A 15,998-nucleotide genomic window follows, 5' to 3' on the forward strand; every position below is an offset into this window, starting at 1 on the left:
GAGAGACGCAGCCATCTGCATCTCCATCACCTCGTTGGTTCTTCCGGAGCGTGTGATTGGGGTCCAGAAGAATTGGGGTGGCACGGCGAACTGTGTGCACTTCCCGCCCTCCCATCCGCAGCTCTCCTCACTCCGAGGTGAGGAGGTCGGTCCACACGACCACAAGTCCGGGCCGTTCCAACAGATACACAATACGAATGGAGCCTGGTGAGCAGATGCATCTGCCTGAGAAACTGGCGAGCTGGACGGGCTGGAGAAGCCCGTTGGCCGTTGACCCAGGTCTGCGATCCCACACCGCTGTGGGCTTGGCTGGCAAACATTGGCATTGGGAGGGTGAGATCTGCTCTCGTCGCTGGCTCTCGTAGCGCCCTGAAGTCCCCTGGTGGAAGGTGGCGTGCAGTGTAGTTGGCAGTCCCCAGCCACTTAGCATGCAATGATCCCGGCAGGCGACCGAGCTAGAGCTGCAAGAATCCCTGTCACGATTCACACTTCAGCAACCTCATCCGGTGCGGGCAGCCATCTCCGATTGTTGATTGGACATCTCATGAGCTTGAATTCTCACGGAAGAGGCCCGTTGGACGGCCTAGCGCCCTGAGAGGAGGAGAAGCATGGCGTTCCTGGTTTCCCGCACTGGTCAGAATGCCATCCGAAATTCAATAACCCACCATCCTTCACACCAACACACGGTGTTGAAGGTTCCCCGAAGACCGCCAACAACCACAAAGGAACAACACGACCATCAAGAGTTATGCGTGTTGGGCCGACGAACAGCACGCTCCAAGGCAGTCCGACATGATCATCGTCTCATTCACTTCCCAATCGGTCGACTTGCCCGATCCTCGGTTCATTAACGCGCCAATGAAGCCGAAAGAGGTTTGTTTCTCCTCGCATATTGCCGCAAGCGCGTTCGAACAGTCAGTTAGCCCGCGTTGTCTTCCTTTCCCCAGATCATGACATCTATCGATTGAAAGACGACAATCCAGAGAAATGAGGTCACGTGCTGGTATCCTCGTCTCGATTCTCAATGCCCTGGTTCTAATGGACTGTTGTAGCACATATCTGTGGAGACTGGAGAACGACAGCGTATTTTATACCCAGCAAAGATTGTGCTCAATTTTGAAAATGCGGCTGCTATTCCGCATGGTGTAAGTAAGTACAGGGTAGAAGAAAACCATTTCTTCTGATGAGAAACCTTACTCCAGATCCTACTTCATCCTTCATGTCATTGACAGTGACTCCTTAAGCCATTCATTCATTAAATGCATTTGGTATCCTTGCTTTCACCTGAAAGCCTTTCCGCCTCCTAACGAGGTTCCATACTCCCGCTAAACTAAATAATCAATCATAAAGGGGTATGAGCCAGAATGTGAGTTCAATGTATCTAAGTTGCGATGGCCCGAGGTGCATCTGGGGTTGGGGTCGTGCCAACGCTTCTATCGGCGCAAGTCAAATCTGTAAGTTCGGCAGGCATTTCCGGAACAAGTGTTCGGCCATCGGCCCCGGCATCAGTGTCGCGGATTGCAACCATTGCCTTTGGAGTTTTCGGCTCGAACATGGGGGTAGATGGAGATCGGCTCGAGATAGAGATCGTCTCGACAGTCTCAGCGAGAGAGCTTACATCGCTTGGGTTGTCGGACTTGGTAGCCGAAAACTTGGGGTCGTCGGCTACGTTGCTTGTGGGTGTGATGTTGGTGTGTTCACCGGTGGTGGTAACTGCTGGAGAGGACATCGACCTTCCAGTGTTTGAATCTGGGGACACTCTGTGTCCCGAGATTGAGGAAGGGTCTGGTGCGGAACCAACAGAGTGTCGTCCATGGACAGGACACGTTGTGCAGACCACTGTCTCAATCCTCGCGAAGTTTGGCTCTGAGGCAGGAGAGTCCGGGGGAGGTTGAGAACCGATCGAGTCTTTCCTGTCGCGCTCAATGCGGCTCAGCTCTTCTGGTGCCTGCCCTTGAGGCAACGATGGGTCATGGGGAGACATCTTTGGCGGAGAGAAGTTGCCTAAAGGTTTGCGACCTCTGCTAGCAGCCCGAGAAGCAGGGCGTGGCGCAGCATGATCCCCTGCTACCGAGCCTCTCGAAGAAGGGCGGACCTCACTGAAAGATCCGGCCCTTGCATGATGATTCATACGAGACATTGGTCGCTGAGGGAGTGCTTTGTCCGGGGGCGGGGCGGCTGCGCGTTTAAGGTGCTCGTCGCTCAGAATGCTCGGGCTGGCACCGATCAAAATCGACGAGAGGTTCTCGCTGGGGCGGCTTCGGCTGCAGTTGCGAGATTTTGGTGAAGAGGGCCTGTCGGGCTGAGGAGTTCCAGTTTGTTCAGGCACGCCCCGACTTCTTGACTCCGCTCGATGAGAGATGGACTCAAGTTGTTGCGAGATGGCATTCGCATTTTCTCGAAATGCTAGAGCAGAGTCAGATCGCTCGTGGTTTCGTGATCTACTAGCATTGCGAGACTTTGGAGAAGATGGGCGAGCCGGGAAGGGTTCTTGCGAAGGTGTGGGCGTGTGGCCAGCTCTTCCAGTCAAGATGTCGCCCGATCGCGACTTGCTGGGGTTGCGTACTCTTCCGCCTTGCGATGGTGTGCCCCTTCTGTCAACCTCTTTTCTGGCGCTGCCAGCAGTGGCCACCGTACGCATCGAGGTCGACGAGTGTGTGCGAGGAGGTGGCGGCGGCGTCGCATGGAACAACGGAAAGTGGAAACTCATCGTTCTCGTATCATCTGGTTCGGCTACAGCGCTCCGGGGCTCTGATTCCTGTGACTCCATCGGCGTCTTGAGGAGGCTATCCGAAGGCCGCCAGAAGTAGCGTGGCTCCAAAGGCGAGTTGTCCTCAAAGGGAGTGATGGGAGTGAAAGGCATGTGAGTGATGGAAACACTTCCGCCGTAGATTCTCTTGTCGGACTTTCTAGTGGGATAGCCACTCAATGGGGCTCCGCTGTGCGGATACGGCGTGCTGTCTTCAGGAGGGCGCGGATTCGATGTGACGGTGCTAGTGGAGCGCACAGAATTTTCCGACTGTACTGACTGAACCGAGTTCACAGAATGAACCGAGTGGGTGGAACGACCGCTCAGAGGTACAGGACTAGAAGCTTGCCACGCTTGAAAAGGCGGTGATTGCGGGATGACGAGCTTGGGTCGCATCGCCATGGGCGTCGGGCTTGGGGCCGTTGGAGTGGGAATTCCAGGGCTTTCGCCGCCCGGAGAATGAGATTCGGAAGCCGGGGGTATCTTGATCTTTTGCGGTACCCTGACCTGTCTAGGAGAGGATGATGACGGCTTCTGGGTCGAAGCCTGAGGTTTCTTCGATGATTCCTGCGATTGATGTGACCGATGTGACCTTTGAGAGCTCTTGGATCTCTGTGAACCTTGAGATCTCTGGGAACTCTGAGACCTATGAGAGCGTTGCGACGTCTGAGAGTTCTGCGACTTTGTAGAGGATACTGAAGCTGCAGAGGATTTGGAAGGCGGGGAAGTAGGTTGAGTCGGGGTGTGCGTAGAGTAGCCTTGCTGTGAACCACCCCCCTGAGACGAGGTGCTAGGTGTCCTTGCGGAAGTTGACGACTCAGGCTCGTTCGACTTTTGCAATTCGGAGCGAACAGCCGATGGCCTTTCGGGTTGAGGGCGGTACACCAGTTTAGCGTAGGGAGGGTTGGTAGTGTCGATGACCAGGAGTTCCTTCTCGCCGCGGCCCAGAAGGCCGTAGACCTTGACCTCACCGTCCTGAATGCCAACAACAGCACTCGTGCCGGCGTAGACCGCATCATCCTCGGTACCAGTTCTGTTACAGAAGACAATAATGATCTCCTCCTCGTTCTCTGCACGGATGAGAGGCTCTAAACGAGTGACCCAATAGGTCAAAGTGTCCATGTCGGGTTCATTGGGCATCCGACTGAACAGACGACCGTCTTCGCGAGTCATCCAGGCCATGGACACAACAACCAAGTTGGATTCATATTCCAGGATATGGAATGCGAACTCAAAGGCATGCCACGGTGCTTGGAACTTATACGGGCTGTGCGATATTAGTACGGTGACTTTCGCCGATAACAATCAAACTCACTTCAGATCCATGCCTTCGAAAGATGTTAGTCAACGTTGCGCAGAAAAGGGGGCGTGGTAAGACTAACAGATGCCAATGGAGGTGTTTCCCAGACCGGGAATCCAGCCCTCATAAAATCCCTTTCCGCCCTCAAGAGCCCAAGTCTCGTCGGTGTAGTAGAGGAAGTTCTTCCTGTAGTTCGCGATCGTCTCGCCATCGCCGTTGACCACAATGGCCGAGTTGTAGTACTCGGGACCGGTTGGCCATTGGCTAGACACATCCACCTTCTCTGGGTAGCCTACAACAACATTGCAATTGTACTTGAGGGCAGTCGTGCGGGCCCAAAGAGAAGTAATCCCAGAGCCCGATGGTTCCAGATACGGCGAGATCTGCTGCAGAGACTTGAAGTTGTATCCTGCCGTCTGTCAGTGCATCGCCCAATGCCACATCCTCCAAAGCCCTAAAATGAACCCTCCAAATTGCGCGCGCAGGAATCAAGGCCGCGGGCGTCCCATTGTATGTCTAAATGACTTACCTGAGAAAGCCAGCTCAGGCAGAACGAGAAGATCAAGGTCGTCCGTATTATTCGCTTTGCTCAGAACCGAGTCGGCACGGTTGAGGTTGTTGTCGATGTCACCCACTTGGGGGGCGAACTGAAGGCAACCTATCCTCATATTGATGTGATGTTGAGGGCAGGACCCGGTGCTCCGTCTCCAATGACCCTCGACCGGTCGCAAGTCTCACCGCGAGTAAAGTTAGGAGGCGGGTTGGTGTTACAGAGACATCAAAAGATGCGGCGACTTTCGCGATGACGGACGAGGTGGAGAGGAATGGTGAGACGGGTTTGAGAGAGAAGAAAGGCTAGCGCGAGCTAATCTATGAAATCTCGTGGGCAAAGACGGTATATGGAGGGCGGGGTGGACATGGACACGAGCTGAATGCGTGTGGGCAGGGAAGATAAGGTGTCGGTACCTATGTTCACAGTGTTGCAACAGAAGCGACGGCAAGCACGGGGGAGCACGGGGCAGGGAACCGCGATGGCTGGCTCGTTTTCCAGTGCGAGTGCCTGCCTCTCCGGTCTCCTGAACTCCCAGCCAGTTGTTGGTGCGTGTTGGTGGTGATGAAGCCTAACCAACAGGATTGCGACGTTTACCGCTGTCAGCCTGCAAGACCAGGGGTCCTTCTTGGAGGAGCCAGTCGGTAGCTGCAGCCACTCGTCACCTCCATTCCCATCTGGCCGCCCGCAAGAAGCACAGACCACTGGCGCATCCTTATGCTTCACTAAAATTCTTCCAGGGCTGGCACTTGCAGCGACCTGCTGTTGCCCATCGCACCGTGTGCAGGCGCAAGGCACGCAGCGACTCTCCAACACACCTTGCTGTCGGGTCAAGTACCCAACCATCACGATCTCTCTCTCCAGTCCCATTCATCCACAGCCTGAAGCGGCCAAACGACGCGGAAGAGACTCGTCCTCCTCTTCCGCCGCCAGCACTCCCAGTGTCGCTTTGTCCACCTTGTCGGGAAATTGCCAAGTCTCTACGTTGCCAAGGCTATACCCAGTTCCGCCCGCAATGTTCATTCCCCTCCGCTGGACGAATGAGAACTTGCATGGACGGTGTCAACCCCCTATTGTCCCTACACTGTGAACCAACTGCATGAAAGGATGGGTCAGGCTGGCATGGAAGCGACACGACACGCTTTCGCCATTTGTCCAGCGTCGGGCGTCTTCCCTCCCAGCCCAAAATCAACAGGGCGCGCATCGTCACCCACTATGCGGCAGAATCATGTCTTCCTTGCAGTCCTGCCGCCATCACCGTTGGATTGGGATCATGACGGGTCACTTTTTGGTCCAAGGCTGAGTGAAGATGGAGGCGATGACGGAGGAGGGGGACACAACGTCTTCAGCCGTTCTAACCAGTCTCCCGGTGCCTCCATGACGTCCCAGGCCAATGGGTGGAACAGCAGGAAGAGAGGGTCACACAGCTGGCCGCGGACACGCACATGGAGGAAAAGACCCGATCGTGTTGGCCGTAATTTACGGGTTGGCGAGGGTGGCAGACGAGGCAGCCGCGGAGCAGAAGCCGGAGTGTGAATGATCTGCGGGCGGTGATTGCGAATGCACGAGAATGGCCTGTTTCCTGCGGGTTGACCAGCCAGCAGGACATGTCTGCAAAGCGACATAGTCACGCTTCTGGCGCATTTTTTCTACTGACCACAATACCCAGGGCCTGTCGCACTCGGCTCCCATGCCCGACTGCAAGTCACTTGAGGGGTTAATCATGCTGATCGAGCTCTGCGACAAGAACCGTTGGACGACAGCCGATTCCGACTCTACGGTTCTGATGGAGACCTACAAGCCATTCGCCCAATACCCGACTAGTCATCTGCTCTGTCCAGTTGTGGCAGGAAGCGCAGCGTCAAGTTCCAACACACCTCCTTTTGAGCCCGCCAGCGCGTAGTTCCGCCAATCGATGCTACCCTCATCCGCCCTCCCAAAGGACCGGGCAGATGATTGCCCACTTCGCATAGTCCGAGGACCAATACGTGCCCGGGTTCTCCTCGACTGCCCCGGACCGAGTGATCTGTTTGCCTCGCCGGGAGCCACGAAATCATGTCGAGAACCAACAGAGGGATAGAATGAGACAAATGAGCGCTACAGACGCCCGAGGACCATCATTTGTTGGCAGAAAAGCGCAGTCATCCGATCAGAAGACGGGTGTGTTGGAGCATGGGGTTTCTTCAAGCCTTCTTTGTTCTATTGCCTTCACCGCTAAACAATACAGGGAAATACACCCACAGAACGCGCGGTAAGCAACTGCAACGACTATTGGACACAATTCGGACGGTACATAACAGCGCCCGCCTGTTTCTTATTCAACCAGGTTCATCGGAACAGCCATTCAGCACAGTTCCGACACCGTGGACTGGCACTTCGCCAGTCTTCTAAGCGAATCGCGGCAAGTCCTTCGTGGGACTGGGGCCGTTATTTCCCAGCAAGACTCCAGTGCTGACATTGTTGAAGCCGAAGAAGGCATGCTTGTGTTGGTCTTGGCTGTATCTGGTCAGCTCTGATTACTGATAGTACAACAACACGACTTACTTCACCAGGGTCATGACTGCCTCATCCGTTTCCTCGTTTTGGCCCCAGGAGACTGTCCACCCCTTGGCACCCTCTTGACACGCACGACCGTAGAAGCTTTTCGTGGAAGCGCCGTCTTGCTGGACAACCGGGATCTGAAGCGAACAGTACTCGCTTGGCGCATCCCCACCTTCGATCGAGAAAGAGAGAACGACCGTTTCCTGGGGCGTCCCCGACTTGACCAGGTCTGTACACCGGCTTAGCAAATTTGACACAGGCTCTCAAGATCATGTGACTTACATCTTACGACATTGACAAGTTGCCACTCTGAGGCGCTCGCCAAGCTGTCATGATTGTCTCTCGTTGAGATCTCATGCTCGGTGGGAACAGGAATTGGGTGGAAGTAAACCTTGGAGTGCTGAGCTTCAGCTTCGACGCCGTTGACCAGAAATTCGTCCTTGTAGGAGAACCACGAAATGAGACTCTTCTCGACATTGATGACCGACAAGGTGACGAATCCGAGATCGTTCCAGCCGCCATTGACGTTGTACTCAGCCGCCTCGGGACACTTGGCTAGCGAGAAGCCTGTCTGGTACGCAGGCCGCTTGTCGGCCTTGATTGTGAAGCTGCAGTGCTTGGGCTCCGTGGCGGCAAACTCAGTCAAGGAGAAACTGTATTCACAGCTGCTCTGGTCCTCGGCACACGCACGGCGGAAGTGCAGCATGCTCCAGTCTCCGGCCCCCAAGTCCTGAACAGGTTCAATAGGGGCAGCAGGCAAGGCCAGGGCCTGAACAGCGAGGCCAGCAAGGAGGAGACCGGTTCTGAATACCATTTTGTCGAGCTAATGCTGATTTTCGGGCGTATTCAAGATTGATGCTGGCTGGTGACAGGCTCCAACTCCTCGATCAAAGTCGCGAACAGCATCTCTTATACGATTCCATCCGACGGGTACGAGAAGATGCCGAGCTGGATACTGACAGAAGCTTCGAGTGAGGAACACGTGGTTGTCTGGAGCTTGTGAATCGCAAACCATCTAGAAGAGCCCGTAATTTCCTCAGGAGTCGGTTTGCGAAAGCGTTCAAGTGTATGAAAGTGCGACACAAACGGCCCCGCCTCGTGGTGCTGGTGAGAGCGCACGGGAGCGAAGGATAGTCGCACGCTTGCCAAACAGACCGAAACTAGACCGTTTGTACATGCCGAACTTGAGCTTGGGTTTGTCTCTCATGTTATCAGAAGAGATGGTTCTCCTGTTTGAATCGGAAGCCACTGGTTTCTCATAAAGTATTGCAACATGACAATCGAGACTCGAAGCTGTTGTGCTGGCTGACGTGGGCTACAGAGCTACCTGAGATCGTTTAAGTCGTTGGAACACATGCGTCAGCCTCACAGAGCTTGGACATAAAGCAACATCACTTCACAGTAGAATCATGTGATATTTCCTGTGCCATGGAAAGGACGATGGTCAAAGCTGGTCAGAACAACGGGTAGCATGTACACGAAGCAGTGCTTGCACCGAGAGGTCTTAGGAACACAACTGACAAAAGCCATAGCAATCTAGATAGGGTGGAAACACCATAAGTCCAATCGAATGACATCACCCTCAAATTGTGGATATCGGAAATAGGGGACTTTATCTACAACAACAGAGGACCACCAGACGGCGGTCTCGGCGAAACTGAAGTGGTTGTTGATTGAAAGCAATGGCAATGATCCAAGTCAAAGATTATTCGCCACTTACCATAAAAAAATCCTCGTCTCATCTTACCGGCGCATTTATGACGGCTACCTCTTCCAAAAACCATTTAGTAAATCATGCAAGGACCCGGCAATAGAGATAGTCTCTTGTAGCCGGCGTCGTACAGACAGCGGTGACAAGGACCGGACTTGGACTTGGGAGCCGTGCTAGAGAACGGACGCAGTATTGAGCTTCCACTATGGGCAGTATGATTCTGTCGAACCGATGTTAATCACACGGCAGGAAGGAGCCCGGATCCTGGGGCCGTCACATTGTGACACTCGCGAGTGATGGCTTTGTGCGACCACACCAACAATGTGTGAGGCTTCAGTAAGATTTAGGTGAAGGATGAAAGGGACGGAAAACAGCAAAGGACTGGGAACAGCGGTGAAGGGAAGGGGACAGTAAAATAATAAGACGAATGAACAGACTGTGGAACAAAAGACCAAACAACAACTTTTGAGGTTCTGGGAAAGCGCTCCTCTTATCAAAACACAGAACAACACAATATTGCAGGCTCCACACGACACACAAATTTGAGGATCGGGATGCGACGCAAACCAAACCAAACTTCCAGACACCCAAACATCCTCCATCAACAGCGAAGCGAACAACAAACGCCCATCGAAACTTTTTGAGAAGAAAACCGCCCCAACCTCTCCGCCGTGGTGCCCGTGCAAAGGGCGGGAAGAAACCCCCTCCTTCCAAGGTGTGATGGCGGATGGGGGGAGGGGTTGGCTCATGCAGCCACTATCACATCTACTGCTATTCACGGAAATTGGGGCACGCACACATGCAAGTGATGACAACGGGTTGGGCGGCAGAGGCAAATGAGAACGAGCCAGGTGTGGGTGTCCGGATCCGCCCGCGTTGGACTGGTCAGAGTCTTGCAGGTTGAAATCTACGAAGCAGGTGTGCATTTGCTCCTTCGGAGCGGCAGCGGCAGAAGACCTTGATTATGAGGCTTTCCTGCGATGTTGTTGGTGTCGGTCGGACCGGTCGTCCAGTTGGTCGATAGACGCGTTGGGCTCAGGCTTAGTTGAAGCATTAAGGCCTTAGTCTTTCGGGCTTTTCATCAGCGAAGACGAAACTACAACACAGAAAAGTCATGATTGTTGTCGAAGCTGGATTTGAACGCTGGCGCTCTCCAGATGATTGAAGATGAGGGGTATCCTCAAAGCCAAGTCTCGTAGTCATGACGCATCCTCCTCAGGACCCGCAAACCGCAACGAGTGCCCACTTCGGCGAGAGCAAAAGAGGAGAAAATTCTTTCCATTTACACTTCTGTAAACAGCCTGACCAACTCTCTCCGAGACCTAGTCTCGTGGCGAGCTTGGCCGTAGCTTAGGTGGCCTGATTTTCCCCGGCCCCCGTTGCTTGAGCTGTCAAGAAGGCGGGAAGGCGTCCGCTCAATGGCTGAAGTGAACCCTTGGCCCCGTCCAACGGTGGGGCAGGGTCGCATGGCCGGCCGGCGCCTGCGAGAACCACTCATTACCCGTCCTCCCCGTTTCAACCTCCCGTGTGTCTTGCCCTCTTCAACCACTCAGCTTACTCTGTTCCCTCCACATCCTGGCCGGTCTATCTTTGTTTTGGCGCCGGTGTTCATGTTTCCCTGGCTCTCATTCGTCGGGCCTGATGAAGGAACGCGATTACACCACGCCAGGGTTCTTCCCACGCGCGATCTTATTGGACTCACCTATAGTTTGACTGCTATTCTCAGCTCGTGGGAGAGAAAATCCCCCGCCTGGCGGCGATCTGGAGAAAGCAAGACTGCACGTCGTGGGCACCTTACCATATTCGGACTGCGAACATTGAGACTCTGCGGTGGCCGAGACCCAAAGAAAACGCACGCAGAGCTACACCACGCAGTCTCAAAAATAGATCTAGCTAGCCATCTGGGTTGAGGGAAAATATGCTTGCAATTACAGAGCCGCCTGCCTGTCTTGCATGGGATCTCCGTCCCGCGATGCTCCCCGCTCAACCCGGTAGTATTATATCTGCAATGACTGCCCTCGAAGCCGGGCCTTCAAGTGTATGAGGAAGAAAATCGGGCTTTGGTCATCAAACACCATCTGATCTCTATCCAAGTCGAATCTTTCGGGATAGAATCATCGAGGAGCTGGCGACTCTGGAGTTCCATACGTGAGAAGAACTGGGACTATGCCATGCTAATAACACCATCTCGGCCTCTTCCACTTCAACCTCCTCCTCCGCTTCCTTCCACCACGCCATCCCCATAGCTGCTTCGACCGATCTGGAATTGGGAAAGCATGGCGTCCTCTTCCCTTCTACGGCATCTGTTCACCGTCTTTTCGCTTATTGCCACCGTCACCTCGCTCGAGGTCACACCCGGCTCAGACTGTGCGGCCTTGTGCCTAGGCGGACCGAATGGCACCACTGTCGACACCTCGAGCTCCGGAACGAACTCGTCCGATATCGTATGCGAGAACTCCGAGTATCATACGACCGGCACCGGCATCAAGTTCAAGAACTGCATCTCCTGCCTGGAGGAGAGCCAGGCGACTAAAGGGGCAGAGAACGATGCAGCGTGGTTCTTGTGTAAGTTATCACACTTACAACAGGATCTTAGTCCTGGCGGTGCTAACTGTTCATCAAAGACAATGTCCGATACGCAGTAGACGTCTGTTTGTACGGCTTTCCGGAAGCCATCTCCACAGTCAACTCTCCCTGCCTCATCAGCAGTGCTTGTTCACCTCTCAAGACTGCCCTGACGTCTGCGCTTACGAATCCGGACCCCGCCGACCCTTACGAGTACTGCACGGCAGACGGTAACAAGTTCACTTCCAGCTATTGGCCTTGTGCCAAGTGTCTGCAATCAAGTGATAGCCAAAGTTACCTGTCCAACTGTAAGCCATTCATCTATACCTGTATGCCCAGTGTGCTGACCCATGTATCAGTTCTCATCGCACTCAAGGCTGGCTGTGATCAAAAGCCTGCGGACGGTAATCTTGTTGCCATTTCCGGCGAGCTTTTCTCAGACAAGGCGATCAACATCAGTGTCACAAACACAACACTGCCCGGAGACGGGGGTGCTTCCTCAACCACCATGACCCTCGGCACTATCGTCGGCATTGCCGTTGGCGGCGGGCTCCTGTTCATCGGCGCAGTTTGCCTCTTCATCGTATACTGCCGCAAACAACGGAGGCAGAAAGAGCAAATAACGGACCCGAGCATGCCTCTCCAGCCACCCCAGAGCGGCGGAAGCTCATACACAGCCATCAACAAAAGCCCATACATACCGATCGTCGACCACAAGAAGTCGTCTTCGATAAGATCGTACAACTACGAGCTCCAGGAGAAGCAGAACTTCTCCAACAACGCCGAATACTACGACAAGCTCGAGCAAGAAGGCCACCACCACACTGCGCGGGATCCCACCCATTATAACTTCGACCCTCACTCCGGCCACCACGGCCTGGGCAGCGCCCTGCCCACCCACCCAGCCTACATCCCGCGCGCCATGAGTCGCCAGTCTCACCGCACAGCAACACCCACACCTCCAGCCGTCCGCAAGACCAACGTACCCGACTCATACGCGCTGCAGACGTACCTCAACGCCGCCGAAGAAACGGCCATGCCGTCCCTGAGACACCCCCCTGCAGCCGTCTCGCGGTCGCCGTCACCGGCGCATTCGCACGAATCACGGAGCTCCCAAGCAACGAGGCCGCTCGCCAACCCCGTGCCGCCGCCGCCGCCGCCTCCACAGAGCCAGCCGCGCAAGAGCCCGTCCAAGATCCCCTCGCTCGTCCTCCCGTCGGTACCACGCATCCGCGTGCCGAAGAAGTACTCGCCGCCACAAATCACCGTCCAGGATGCGACGCCAGTGGCGGATAAAGGCGAGACGGGCGAGATGCATATATCACAGCCCATTGCCTACCACGAGGAGCGGTTCCAGGACAGGCCGTTGGCCGGGCGCCCCGTGATTTCCCACGTGGCGCCGGCGAGAGAGGACCCCCAGGACTACGAGGGTGATATGCCCATACGGAGTGGCAAGAGCACATTATACGGGTGATTATTCCATTAGATGTGTTAGTGACGACGTCATGACACTGGTTCGCAAGTGATGATTTTGGGTACTGGAGTTCACGGTTGGGAAGGCTATTTGAATTTTGAGCGCGGATTGGGGGGCGTCATAGGATCAAACTGACAAGACACCGTCGACTGAATACAATATTATTCGTAATGCAAACTCCGAGGAATGCTCTGCAATGTATGCAAAAAAATGTGGTATCTGACACATCTATCGTACAGCGCGCTGTTATACCGCCACTCAATCACCCAGACGGCGTCCAGGGCCTCTCGTCCTCCACGAGTCGGGAAGGGGTCCGTTGCCCAGAGAGGCGCCGGTGCTGCTGCCCGAGGACTGGCCTCCAGCGGGGGCGCGACCACTGTTGTTCACAGCGGTGCCATAGTCGTGGCGGTAGAAGCGCGGTGTGGTAACCAGCCTGGACAGGAACGCGGGAGCGGGGATCAGGTTGCGGCCGCCGCTGAACTCGGGCCAGATGCGGGAGAGGAAGTCGTACAGGTGGGCAGCCAGGAAGCCCATGAGCTGGAGCATGAAGTTGTAATAGCCGCCAGGGAAGAGGAGGGAGACGAGCATCATGCAAAAGGGCGTCAGCTGGGCGGGGATGGTGACGAAGTAGAAGTTGGCCTTCATCCCGCGCTGGTCCTGCGTGACGGTGCGGCACATGGCGAGAATCAAAGCCGGCAGGAAGGCTCCTCCGCCCATGAGGTAGGTGCAGAGCGCCTGTGTGCGATATTAGCGCTTTGTTTTCTACGGCGAGCGATTTCATCTTCATTTGATGATGGAAATGGTGTCATGATGAACGGAACGACAGATGAAAACAAAAAAACCCAGGGTATTGGGTGATAAAATGTAGGGCGCTAAGAAAACCACTCGAGCAGCATTGAACGCTACCCGAGCCATCCCTAGACATCCCACCATGCCCACGCCACGAGTACAGTCCTAAAGCGAATTGAGGTGGACTGTACCGCGCCGTGAGGGTAATCTCCCTCTGTTCCAGGAACCGCTACAGCTGTGGGAATCCACTGTGCGGGCAGATATAAGAGGTGTAGAAGACTTTTCTTCTCTTCGCGACTGCTTCTTTCGCGGATGTGATACATGGGAGGAACTTTCCACACAATGATGGACGTGTTGGGCAAGGACAGGCTGCCGTGGCAGCAAGGCAGTGACGACAAGTGACTTACCGTGATGACAGTGCACACAAACATGAGGTACCAGACGACATCCTCGCGCCTGGGGAAGCGGGGGTTGCCGACCTCGAGGGCGGTCAGGTAGGTGTAGAGGAAATACGTGTCAAACAGCAGGCCGAGCTGGGGACCCGTGAGCAGGAAGTTGGTGCCCAGGCGCCAGATCTGCGGCGGGATCTTGAACAGGTAGTCCGGCATGAAGATGAACCAGTACGGGCTCACGAAGCCTAGGACGACAGATACAGAAGTGACAAAGGCGGCTGTCGCAAGGGTTCTGAGGGGGCTCAAGTCAGCATCGTGAAGGTGAGAGGTGGTGATGAGATGAGGTGAGGATGAAGAGAAGAGCTTACCTTGCGATGGGCGGCGCCTGCCAGTAGGCATCCAGCATCTCCGACATCTTGTCTCAGTACACGACCCCAAAAGTAAAGGGTTAATGTGTGTTTTCCAATGCGAATGGTGAAATAAGCAGGAAAGTGAGGTTTCGATGAGTTGCGGGATAGCAAGGTTGCAGATGGCAGGCAGTGCAGAAGTAGAGGAACCCTCTTTTTTTCTATCTGCAGGTGGTGTGGAAGAGGACCAATCAGAGACACCAGGCTGTGGCGCTGATGTGTTGGTTCATCGTTTGTGAACCCGTGTCCTCTGGAGGAAGGGATTTATTAAGCTGGAAAGACAAAGAAGCGCCCTCAGCCTCGGGCTTTTCAACTCGTTTTTCTGCCGCTGGGGCTCGGTGGTGGGGCACGCCCAAGCGGTGAAAACCGCCCTGAATGGTGGGCGACGCGCGCCGGGACATTCGTGCTGAGAACGTCGGGTGGTGAAGGTCGCTGACAGTTACCGCGTTGCAATTGGCCAATGCCCCCCACGTCGACCGCCACCATTAGTGTACTGAGAGCTCCGACGGCGGCGTTTGAAGATTAGTGACTCAGGAAAAAAAGAGCTGAAATATTCTTGGAAAATCCACGACGTCTCCAAGAACATCTCCTCTCCGCGAACCAATCCGAGAGTATTCCTCCAAAACACCCTGCAAAATGTCGTCGACCTCCCACCCTCCCAGATGGGCCGCTCTCGCTCGCGACACGAACGAGACCAAGATCCAGCTTGCCATCAACCTGGATGGCGGGGCATTCCCACCCGATACCGACTCGAGACTCACCGCGGCCCTCGGTGACGGCCACGCTTCCCAGTCCAGCAAGTCCCAGACCATCAGCGTCAACACGGGCATCGGCTTCCTCGACCACATGCTCCATGCCCTCTCCAAGCACGCTGGCTGGAGTCTGGCCCTGATCTGCAAGGGCGACCTGCACAGTCCGTCACCTCCCTCTCCGTTTCCTCGCCCACCATCGTGAACATCCCCTCGCTTACATGGCACTTGCGCAAACAGTCGATGACCACCACACCGCCGAAGACGTCTGCATAGCCCTCGGATACGCCTTCGCCAACGCCCTTGGCAGTGCGACCGGCCTCGCCCGCTTCGGCTTCGCATACGCTCCCCTCGACGAGGCCCTCTCTCGCGCCGTCATCGACCTCTCGAACCGTCCCTACAGCGTCGTCGACCTCGGATTGAAGAGGGAAAAGATTGGTGACCTCAGCTGCGAGATGATTCCCCACTGCCTGCAGAGCTTCGCCCAGGGCGCCAGAGTCACCCTGCACGTCCACTGCCTGCACGGAGAGAACGACCACCACCGTGCCGAGAGCGCCTTCAAGGCTCTGGCCGTGGCTGTCAAGATGTCGACGAGCCGTGTTGCTGGTAAGGAGGGTGAGGTTCCTAGCACCAAGGGAACTCTGAGCGCATAAACGCGGGTGACGTCAAAAATAAGTAAAAAGACTAAAAGTAAAAATGGGCAATGCGGTGAAAATGTTGTCGGATTTATTAGAGATACTCTGACTTGGTATGATACCCCGGAACACCATG

General features: G+C 55.1%; 6 protein-coding genes across 6 annotated transcripts; 3 read left to right on the plus strand and 3 right to left on the minus strand.

The window, feature by feature from the left end:
- Window positions 1-792: 792 nt before the first annotated feature.
- Window positions 793-1,149, plus strand: CGGC5_v003527 (uncharacterized protein; the record flags this gene model as incomplete). The annotated part of the gene is made up of 2 exons (XM_066151138.1): window positions 793-914; window positions 1,053-1,149. 2 exons carry the CDS (start codon window positions 793-795, stop codon window positions 1,147-1,149), a joined length of 219 nt encoding a protein of 72 aa, XP_066009564.1.
- Window positions 1,150-1,381: 232 nt separating this feature from the next.
- Window positions 1,382-4,717, minus strand: nta1 (Protein N-terminal amidase; the record flags this gene model as incomplete). Its single annotated transcript, XM_066151139.1, has 5 exons — window positions 1,382-3,102; window positions 3,370-4,016; window positions 4,065-4,077; window positions 4,132-4,458; window positions 4,579-4,717. The coding sequence occupies 5 exons, from the start codon at window positions 4,715-4,717 to the stop codon at window positions 1,382-1,384; spliced, it is 2,847 nt and encodes a 948-aa protein (XP_066009565.1).
- A 2,269-nt stretch (window positions 4,718-6,986) lies between these two features.
- CGGC5_v003529 (uncharacterized protein) lies at window positions 6,987-7,954 on the minus strand (the record flags this gene model as incomplete). The annotated part of the gene is made up of 3 exons (XM_032033926.1): window positions 6,987-7,095; window positions 7,144-7,369; window positions 7,423-7,954. 3 exons carry the CDS (start codon window positions 7,952-7,954, stop codon window positions 6,987-6,989), a joined length of 867 nt encoding a protein of 288 aa, XP_031886922.1.
- Window positions 7,955-11,127: 3,173 nt separating this feature from the next.
- CGGC5_v003530 (uncharacterized protein) lies at window positions 11,128-12,890 on the plus strand (the record flags this gene model as incomplete). Its single annotated transcript, XM_032033925.1, has 3 exons — window positions 11,128-11,416; window positions 11,476-11,724; window positions 11,776-12,890. The coding sequence occupies 3 exons, from the start codon at window positions 11,128-11,130 to the stop codon at window positions 12,888-12,890; spliced, it is 1,653 nt and encodes a 550-aa protein (XP_031886921.1).
- Window positions 12,891-13,148: 258 nt separating this feature from the next.
- Window positions 13,149-14,486, minus strand: Derl2-0 (Derlin-2; the record flags this gene model as incomplete). The annotated part of the gene is made up of 3 exons (XM_032033924.1): window positions 13,149-13,625; window positions 14,087-14,363; window positions 14,440-14,486. The coding sequence occupies 3 exons, from the start codon at window positions 14,484-14,486 to the stop codon at window positions 13,149-13,151; spliced, it is 801 nt and encodes a 266-aa protein (XP_031886920.1).
- A 628-nt stretch (window positions 14,487-15,114) lies between these two features.
- On the plus strand, window positions 15,115-15,880 carry CGGC5_v003532 (Imidazoleglycerol-phosphate dehydratase; the record flags this gene model as incomplete). The annotated part of the gene is made up of 2 exons (XM_032033923.1): window positions 15,115-15,391; window positions 15,468-15,880. The coding sequence occupies 2 exons, from the start codon at window positions 15,115-15,117 to the stop codon at window positions 15,878-15,880; spliced, it is 690 nt and encodes a 229-aa protein (XP_031886919.1).
- Between the last annotated feature and the right edge of the window lie 118 nt (window positions 15,881-15,998).

This window comes from Colletotrichum fructicola (assembly GCF_000319635.2).
Source record: "Colletotrichum fructicola Nara gc5 chromosome Unknown KSG_Nara_v1_contig02, whole genome shotgun sequence".
NCBI classification, from domain to species: Eukaryota; Fungi; Ascomycota; class Sordariomycetes; order Glomerellales; family Glomerellaceae; genus Colletotrichum; species Colletotrichum fructicola.